The sequence below is a fragment of the Giraffa tippelskirchi genome, chromosome 8 (genome assembly GCF_054371585.1).
Source record: "Giraffa tippelskirchi isolate mGirTip1 chromosome 8, T2T-mGirTip1v1.2.pri, whole genome shotgun sequence".
Lineage (NCBI taxonomy): Eukaryota > Metazoa > Chordata > Mammalia > Artiodactyla > Giraffidae > Giraffa > Giraffa tippelskirchi.
Window position 1 is genome coordinate 148,876,865 of NC_137282.1, and position 10,276 is coordinate 148,887,140.

The following is a 10,276-nucleotide window of genomic DNA, read 5'->3' on the forward strand; positions in this document are numbered from 1 at the left end:
TTTCTTATTTTAAGCGAAATATGTCAAGGGTCTTACAGCTGTCTCTGGAGTTGTTTGCACATTCTTTCTGTGACTTGTAAGACAAAAGGTACACCTTAGTGCTGTCCCCAGATGGCTGGGAGCAGTCAAATGCAGCTTCTTTTTGTCTAGGGAACTGATAAGAGCAATGTCCTTGCCTTAGGTGCAATGCAAATCCAGAGCCAGGGGGATTTTTACACCAGAGAACTGTCCTCTCCCTTTGTTCTTTCAGCACACAAAACAATCCCAAATTTTGCAGGGCACCCAATGTGGTGCCAAGCAAGAATGGGCAGGTCACTCTTAAAAACTCAAACTTCCTGACAACTTCCAGGGAAGGGATTTCTGTTTTTGCCTTTAATTTTATTGTATTTACTTTTATTGACTAAAAGAGTCTTTCAATTCTTTACTGCTTTACAGTTTTCAAAAGTCTCACATACATGATTTCATATAATCCTATCTTAACTCCCCTTTCTCCCCTCCCCTCTCCCCACCAGTAACCACTACTTTGTTCTCTATATCTGTGAGTCCACTTCTTTTCTTGTATCATTCACTAGCATGTTGTATCTTTTTTAGATCCCACATATAAAGGATATCATAGAGTCTTTGTCTTTCTCTGTCTGAATTATTTCCCTCAGTCTAATCCCCTCCAAATCTAACCATGTTGCAGCAAGTGGTAAAATTTCTTTCTTTTTCATCACTGAGTAGTATTCCACATTTTCTTTATCCATTCATCATCTATGGATAGACACTTTAAAGGCAAGGTGAGGGAGAGAGTCATAGGGTGATTGGTCAATTTGTGGACATCCTTCTGATTTGCTGGTGTTGAAGTAACAGAGTGGTATTTCAGGTGTTAATGTCATCAAGCTTCCGGTTCTAACAGTTTGGGATCTAGGTTCTGGTGGTCAGCATGCTGTTAACTCCTTCCACCTGATGAGGGTTTTAGAAACTGCAAAACATCTCAAGGATATGATTCAGGATAGTATCTATAGGCCTTGAGGAACAAAGGATCCTTGACTTTGTTTTATGTCTAAACCATCATTACATTGTCTTGTGTGATTGCTTTCCTTTGTTTCTGCATTTTCTCACTTTGGTTTCTCAGTTTAAATCTGTTCTTTGGAACTCAGGGAAGGCCTAGGAGGCTAAATCTTTTCCACAAACAAGAAGTGGGTGGACACAGGTGGGGAGTGGTGGGGAAGGGGTGTATGTCCCCGGAGAAGGGCCTGTGGGGTTTCACTTCCTTAGGTTTGGGAAAAGTCCAATGGAACAAATAAAAGGCCCCCTTCTGTTTGCATGGATACAGAAAGTGTTCTGAGGTTTCTCAGTTACACTCAGTTACACTGAGGGGTCACCTTTAGTTTGGTTGGATGATCATTTCTCCTCTGCCATGTTCCAAGTACCAAACTAAGACACCAGAAAACATCAACAAATACAGTCTTGCCACCATGGTGTATATAATCTGGAAAGGGCTAAATGCACTTGGCAAACAATCTCAGCATCGATGAAGTATTGCAAAAGACAACAGCCAACTTCTAATGAACAGGGAGGGACCTGGAGAGCCTTCCTGCAGATGACCAGTGAGTCTAATCTGGAAGGATGAGTGGGGATTATCACACAAAATCCATGGGAAAGGGTCATGTGGGAAGAGGAAAACAATAGACCCTGGATAGAGACAAGCAGGATGAGAGATGTGAAGGATGGGAGACATTGGTACATTGCATGTAATCTGTCAGTCTTTAGACAAAGTTAAAACAGAGAGAGTTGTGCATGGTCTGACAAATATTTTACAGTTATTTGCGAACCAATGGAAAGCTACGGAAGAGTTTTTACAGAGGAAAGAAATTGACTGTTTGGTGATTAAGAGATTAATTCAACACCTGATTTTTGTTTTCTTCTCTCTCTCTTTAATAGGTCACACCATGTAGCACTTGGGATCTTAGTTCCCTGAGCAGGGATCAAAGCCGTGCCCCCAGCTTTGAGAGCACAAGACTTCCAAGGAAGGCCCCAAAAACAAATTTTTAAAAGCCTACGGTGTGAGAGTTTGAAACACAAATATAAGCTAAGTCTGATCTTGTCTTTTCATTGCTTCCGGTCCAGCCGCTATACAGCACAAAGAATAGGAGAATGAAGGAAGAGCGGAGTTGAAAATGAACACGGTGTGTCTGGCGTGGGCAACTGTTAAGTAGTGGTGCTATTTACAGAAACAGGGCACAGAGGGAAGAAGGTAATAATGAGTTCAGTTTGGAACATTCTTTAAAGTGCCTGCCAAGTAGCTAAGAGGAAATGTACAAAAGAGAGCTGGAGCTAATACCAGAGATATGGATTTGGGAGTCATCAGTATCTAGGTATTTGTTGAACCAAAAGTTGGCAAACTATAGCCAGGGGACCAAATCCAGACCCAAGCTTATTTTTGTATGACCCTTGGGCACTGGCCCCGTGTGCTAACAGTGTGAGCCACAGAGGCTAAACTAGAGGGTTCCCTTCTACTCCAGTGCCCCCTTTGTCTCCCAGTGTCTGCCCTCTGGCTGGTGACCACTCACCCTCCCCATCCCCAGCTCCCGAGCCCCACACACTCCTGCCAGCCCACTGGAACTACAGAATGTCTCCAGCCGACAACTGGGAGCCGTGTGCCCACTGCCTGCTGCTGCTGCCGCTGCTGCGTCGCTTCAGTCGTGTCCGACTCTGTGCGACCCCATAGACGGCAGCCCACCAGGCTCCGCCATCCCTGGGATTCTCCAGGCAAGAACACTGGAGTGGGTTGCCATTTCCTTCTCCAGTGCATGAAAGTGAAAAGTGAAAGTGAAGTCGCTCAGTCGAGTCCAACTCTTAGCGACCCTGTGGACTGCAGCCTACCAGGCTCCTCCGTCCATGGGATTTTCCAGGCAAGAGTACTGGAGTGGGGTGCCATTTTCTTCTCTGGCCCACTGCCTAGAAGGACCCAAATGCACACGACCAGGGCTACAGTGAGAGAAGAGTTTTCTCTCTCCTCATATAAGTACCTAAATGGTATCTTCAATTTTGCTCTTGGTCCACAAATCCTGGGTTTCCCTGGTGGCTCAGCAGTAAAGAACCCATTTACCAATGCAGGAGACGTAGGTTCGATTCCTGGTTCAGGAAGATCCCCTGGAGAAGGAAATGGCAACCCACTCCTGTATTCTTGCCTCGAAAATCCCATGGACAGAAGGACCCTGGTGGGCTACAGCCCAAGGGGTCGCAAAGAGTCAGATTCGACTTAGCGACTAAAACAACAATCACCACAAATCCTAAATCACTTACTACTTGGCCTTTCTCTTTTTTTTTTTCAAAGAACAAGAAAGGTTTCCCAACCCCAGGTTTCAACTAAACTGTGAGAAGGAAAATAACTCAACTTTGGATGTTATGCCACTGGAATTCAATTCAGATTAACAAAGATTTTCTCAACCTATTCAGAGATTTCAAGCTGGAAATAATGGAAATTGAAAACATGCATGACACCCCACGGAAGTGTTTTATCCCACCCCCCTCTCCCTTTTAATGTGGAGAAAGGAAAATGAAAGCTAACTCATCAGGATAACCTAACCCCACCTTGAAGATACTACAGGATGATCTGTTCTGAATTCCTCATCCTTGGGTTTGTATTTGCAGAGATTCATCAGTGTCCATGGCGCAGTGTCTTAATTTATTTATAAAAGAAAGAAATTGAGGCAATCTGTGTATGGCAACCAAATTACTTAAAAAGTTAAAAAAAAAAAAACAAACCCAACTCATCATATCTCTGCTTGCTTGGTTTCTACACTTTCAGACACCAGTGCAGCCAGGGTGGTCATCTGAAAACACGGATGGCTTTGGTCTGGTAGAGACAGAGCTAATGGCAGCAGTTCTACCAGCTCACACACACATGATTTTTTTTTAAACAAAAACAAACTTTTTTGGACATCATAATAGCTAAGTTGTGCAGACCAAGAAGTAGAAGGGTATGAGAAGCGTGTGGGAGGTAATTAAGTGCTATTAGAAGCAAACAGAACCTAATTTGACCAAATAGCCAAGTGCGGTATGGTCTTTTGAAAACATTTCCAAATACAGGAACCAAATTTGATCCTTTAAGTCCTCCTTCTCTTTAGGATGCATGTTTATTCAAAGAACAGATGGGGAGGAAAATCAGAAAAAGACTTTGGTCGACCCACATAAAACAGCATATTTGAGTGTGGGCATGAAGGGAGATGAGTTTTGGAAGGATTTTCATTTGTTTGATGTGTGGAGATAGACTTGGGAAGTGGGGAAGCGCTGACTTTATTTAATCTCTCCTAGGGAGGAGCTTCAGAAGGCTCTTAAAAAAAAGAAAGTAAGTTCCCTTAGTAAGCACATACTTCTATGCTCTCAGATCTTTGGCATTTTCCAGTGTAAAAAAAGGAAGGATTTATAAGTCTACAGTTATTGGGTACCACGGATAGAAAAAAAAATTAAGAATGGATATAAACTGGCATCCAGAAATGGAGCTTTTTAGGGTTTGAAAATTTTCAATGAATTTTCTTTGGATGAGGTCATGCCTGTGTGTGTATTATATATACTCCTAGTTGGTAAACACTGATCTGGCAATTAACAGAGAGCACTAGACTGACAGTATGTATGATCTACCTGCCTAATCCCATAGGTCTGCCTGGTCTCACAAGAAAACTGTGCTTCTCTTCAGATGCCCTAGTTGTCATTGCATATCAGGAAAACTTGGGTATAAACAGGTACTTAAATCTAAGTTTTGATGACTACTTAAAGTAAATTGAGCTTTTGAACCTGATGAGGTGTGTGCCTTTGAAATACTGGCATCAGTCTGGAGCCCAAGCCAAATAAGAAACAACAAGGGGAAAGACTATGGATGAGAAATCTTCCTGGAAAGGAATTGCCCCCTAGGTGGTAACATTTCCATATGGATGCAAGCAGCAAAACAACATGAGATCAAAGAGCAACCCAAAGGGGAAGGGGGTGTTCAGGCTCATAATTGTTCATGTGTGTGAACACACAGCCTTCTGTAAGGATAATAGCAGAAACATGTTTTTGCAAGTGAGTTCAATGTTCGCCAACCAATGAGGGTGCCTGGCTGAACCTCAACAGGCAAAAATCTGCTCATTTGTAAAAGATGCTACTGATGAATGGCATCTCAAATTTGTAAGAACAGCTAACAGATGCACAAGGGGGAAATATTCTCAAAGAATAGAAATTCTGTATGCTTCCCTATCTCAACTGGACTTAACTTCATTTGGGGTCCAGCACAACCAACCCATTTTGTGGCTAAAATCCAATGGAAAAAAAAAAAAAAATTGGCAACCCTTACATTGAGTCAGAAGCTGAGGTGAGAATGAAATACTCACTATGCCAAACTTGAAGTCTCAGTGCTAAATATGAAATTTAGTGGGGTTAGTTTTCATGAGGAACAGTTTCAATCTTTCCAAGAGAACAGCTTTCTCTAGGCATTGCTAATTTTTGAAATCATTCATTTTCCTGTTTAGAAGAGTTAACAAGCCTTTCAAAAAGGCAGTCTCACTCTACATTTATCATATATGGCTTCAACTGAAAAGTTTTAAATAAATTTAATATTTGTTAATAATGTATTGTCAGCCACTATTAACACAAAGGGAAAAGGCAACCATGAATAGAAGTAAGGATATTAGAAAATGCAGAAAAAGCATGGTACATCCCAAAATATATAATTGTTCAAGACAGCATTAGCCCAAATCACCATTTTTTTTTCAAGCTATTCAGTGACTTCCTTGGGAAAATTATTAGAACAAGTTTTGAAGGAGTAGTTTCCTGCATTCAGAAAACAAAATGACCAAGACACAACCTTCAACACCTAATTATGTTATTAGACAGTGTTTGCAATTACCTGGCATTTTATAGTCTCAAAAGTGCTTTGTAACCTTTAATTAGTCTTTCTTTCCAAGTCTCGCTCCATGTTTAGATGAGAATACAGAGGCACACAGGTTGTGCTTTTCCTTCCTGTGTCCATACAGGTCAGAAGTAGAGTTCAGAAAAACCCAGTAAGGCTCAAAAACAGAATCAATATATGGGTGCTGGGCTCAGGATCTGCCTTTCATTCTACAGCTGGGCTTCTCATTGGCTTTTTTTTTTTTTTTTCAATGTGAGAGGTACATAATATTTTATCATCAGATGTAGGGTTTCTGGTTCATCCATTTTTCATTATATTTTTCCTTTTGCTGTAACTGTCAGCCAAACTTAAGCATAATAAATATTTTCCCCCTTGTTGTATTCCTTACCTTCCAGTTCTCTGCCTATTTCCCCTCATTTGGGGATACCATTTTAGAAGATTTCCTTAGTGTTTATAGAATTAATATGATTAAGAGTGAGCGTGAGTGGTGTGTGTGTGTAGGGCAACTGTGGTTAAGAATAGTATCAAATTCAAGAATGCCAGCTTGAGCAATTTTATAAAACTTAAAAATGTCATTTAAATCACTCATAGGAAGTTTTAAGAAAGAGAGACGGTGGCCTCTTTCACATGCCTTTTTCTGGCTCACCTTTCAGCTGCCGTGCAGGGGGATGGAGGTGGGTGAGCAGCTTACCCCAAGCCCTGGGGCACTGGATCCCAGCTGCCAATATCCTCCTAGGGTCAGTGAGCAGGCATATAGCTCATTCCATTTGTAACCATGAGAAATAGAGCCCCCCGGGAAAATATGCACTCCCCATATGTTCAGCCCTGTGCAATGGTCTAGGTGAATCACAGTCGGGGAGAGATTGGGAGAGGGATGCGTCCTGACACTTTATTTCCTCAGAGATATCAGAATGTCATTTGCAGGGCTAGTACAATGTCTTAAACGGACCACTAATCTGATCCAGCCAGGGAGAAGCGTCGCTTTTAGGAGCTTTCCATTAAGTGCATCTGAATTCTATTGCTCAGGCTTCCACGAAGCTATCAGAAAGAAAGGCTTTGATGTGTGTCCCCTCCGAGCACTGTACACAATTTAGAACCTCCTCCCTCGAGCTCCCACCCTCACCCTCTCCTACTCTGGCTAGCCCCACCCCCTAACCCCCCCAACACCCCCCCCAGCCCCCCGACCCCCCAGCCCTCCTGCAACCCGGCCACGCTGGATTGCCTTCCTGCTCATATGAACCACAGTTGCTGAAAAAGTGAAGCCAAAAGAGGGAGCCAATAAAAACAGAAACAGCTGTAACAATTTTGCACAGCATGGTCTTCATTTCCTTGAGTTTTGTGTTTGCCTCTTTTTTTTGCCTCCCTCCCTCTCTTTTTCTCTCTCTCTCTCCAGCCCCCTTCTCCATACACACCACCTTCAGTGTTGGGGCCTGACATGGAATAAGAAATTCTTTCCCCTTCTGCACAGCCCCATGATTCCGAAATAAGGTTGGAGTTCATTTTGAATAACTGGCTCCAAAACAGGCAGAGCCTGAAACCAGGAGCACGAGTTGAGAATCTTGCCACCAAAGACAGGTGCAATTTTTTTTTTTTTTTCCCCAACAAAAATAACAGACGCGGCTCTCAAATTTGCTCCTTCTCAGGCCACTGTCAGTCGGGGGCGCCTGCTGGTAGTGGAACCACTAGAAGCCACTCTCATCATTCAGCTCTCTGTCTGCACTCGCCTCTTCAAAGGGAACCTGCCCTGAAGTCTTTACAGGACTGTTATTTGCAGTAGCCTCATTCTACACCTATCTCCTCAAAACCGAGGCCTGTAAAAGGGAGCCTGTAAACCCTAAAAGTTACAGGAGGAACGGTAGTAGTGGTTTCAGAAAAGAAGAGAAAGAACAATTCAAGTCAGTAAGCAAATATAAAAGGCAAGACTAACAGCAGATTGTGATCAGCGCCTTGTTTCCTGTCCAGGCAGGCTCAGGAACCCTGGGAATATTTATCTTCCCCAGAATGTATAAAGCATCAAAGACAAATCCTCCTTTAGGTTCTGTCTTCAGGAGGTGCTGTATCCCAAACCCACCTTGTCGCTGAAACGCTTGCAGTGGGTGGCACTGATCTCTAACGGTTATGAAAGCCTCCTTTTTCACTTGTATTTTTTCAATGTATTGGGCGGTATATGTTGTTTTGTCTCCCTCCAGCTGCTGCTTTTCTTCCCTCGCATTCTGGGACTAGCCCCAGTCTGAGGCTGAGCTGGATCTGGGCTAAACATAATGGAGAACCGGTGGAAATAAAAGTCCTTTCATGGGGGCACAGCCCTGTTTTTCAGATGGTGTGAAGCAGATCTGTAGTTTATTATTAATAATAGCACATGCGTGACACCACATCTTCAAAGGATGGCTCGAACATTAATTCTTTTGTGATGTGAAAAGAGCAGCAGCAGCGTCTCTTTCAAATGAATCTCCTAGTCTTCTGGAGAGGGGCGAAAAAACCTAGTTTCGGCTAGAGATGAATGGATCGCCACCCCGGAGGTCTGGGATCTGGGTCCAATTGAGGAGCACTTTGAAAAAAAAAATCAGGAGTTTTATCTGAACTATATAGCGTGTTCCAAATTCTACACTCTTTCAAACTCACATGGAAGTCTTTCGAAGGGAAGCTGGGGTATCTTTTGTTCCAGGAATAAAACAAATTGAATAAAAGAGAGAAGAATAAACGTGTGTTTTCGACGCGGATGAAATTTGATCTGAGGTCCCCGGAAGAAAGAGAGAGTTATTCTCACCACTTCAGCAAAGCGCACCCTTCAGTTTCTATTAATACATGATTTTTTTTGTTCAAAGTCACCATCTTCTTTTAAAAAGCGACAGTATCCCATTTTCAGAAACTCAAAAAGAGAATTCAGAGACCCCCATTTCCATGGACTTCCTAAACTGGCCCTTCAGTTTTTCTCATTATTGAAGACCCCCCAAATATTTTTTTTAAATATAGCATGTGATGCTTACACAAGTATGCATGTAAAATATATGCAAGTTACAAAGCACAATGTAAAGTAAAACCTAGTAAAACGTCACCCCAGTTAAGAACTACCACATTGCCTATAACCGGGCAGCTGCCTGCGTATTCTTTGTCCTGTCTACCCCTGCCTTCCTGACAGCGGTCATCATTGTGATCCTGAATTCTACGGCGTGTGTTCTTGTGGCAGATGGATTGCACTCGTAGCCCCTTTAAGGTCCTCCCCTGGCCTTTGGCCTATAACATTATTGTCCCTTTCCATTCTGATGCCAGGCTGGGTCATGTGACTTGCTTTTGCACACAGGGTGTAAGCAAATGAGATGCAAATAGAGCTTTGGAAAGCACATGCAGATTCCTGCTGGCGCCTTCGCAGGATGGCACTTGCTTGTCTTTTCCCTCCAGGGCTTGACATGAGAACATGGCCAGGCTAGCCCACTGGACGTTGACAGACATGTGAAGCAAAGCTGTTCACACTACATCACGGCTATCTGAGATCAGTCAATAGCCAAGCTGAGAACAGGTGTCAGCCAAGATGACCAGAACGACTTGGATGACCTCTAGCTCCCACTGAAGCATAAGCAAGCCTAGCCAAGATCAGCTGAACAGGGCAAGATCAGGTGAATGCAGTAGACTTGTGAGCTAGAAAAAGAATACATGTTTCTTTTTTAAGCTATTAAATTTTGAGGTTGTTATCTGAAATATTGTTTTGGGAATCCATTACTTACACAGTTCTCTTCCTCTAAAAAAAATACACGTGTCTATGGTGTTAAACTCTATATCACTGGGTCTAGATTTTTTTTGGGGGGGAGTGCTTTAAAGTTTTGTTTTTTAAATAATTTTATCATACACCCTTTCCTTTGTGACCTATTTATATTTCTTATTCTCATCTATGTAGTTTCACATAGATACAGGGATTACTTTTCACTGTTATTTAATTTTGTGTGACTATAAATTTTCTCCATTCTTCTATCAATGGGTATTTGGTTTTCCAATTAATGAACATCTGCATTGTTTTCAGTCTGAAGTTATTATAAACAATAAACCCACTCATAGAGTCTCCTAAAGCATATTTGCAGTATCTCTAGAGTAAATATACATAGGAGTACCATTGCAGGACTATGAAGTATGGGATTGTTCAAACTTTGAAGTTATTGCCAAATCATTTTCCAAATTAGTAGTAACAATGAGAAAACCCAACAATAGGTATTTTCCAAGGTTCCCCCCACCCCACCCACCCACATGCATCAAGGCAGCAGAAACAGAAGGAGCATGGAGGAGCCCTAGTGGGAGGTCTCCATGGTTGAGTCTTGGAAGTGGTACCTAACACGTCTGGGCATTGTCACTGGCTCAAACTAGGATATGTGGTTATCTCATTGCAAGAGTCACCAAGAAATACAGTGTAAG

At 42.4% G+C, this 10,276-nt stretch overlaps 1 protein-coding gene across 15 annotated transcripts in view; it reads left to right on the top strand.

The window, feature by feature from the left end:
* Positions 1-2,084, top strand: part of LOC145516659 (uncharacterized) — a 165,957-nt gene extending 163,873 nt beyond the window's left edge. For all 15 annotated transcript variants that reach the window (XR_014061605.1, XR_014061604.1, XR_014061602.1 and 12 more), the window contains one exon: positions 1,927-2,084. Coding sequence is in view for 1 of the 15 variants with exons in the window: in XM_081518060.1 (XP_081374186.1) it covers positions 1,927-1,963 (37 nt within the window). In the remaining 14 variants the exon portion in view is untranslated. The remainder of the gene's footprint in view (positions 1-1,926) is intronic.
* The last annotated feature ends 8,192 nt before the right edge of the window (positions 2,085-10,276 follow it).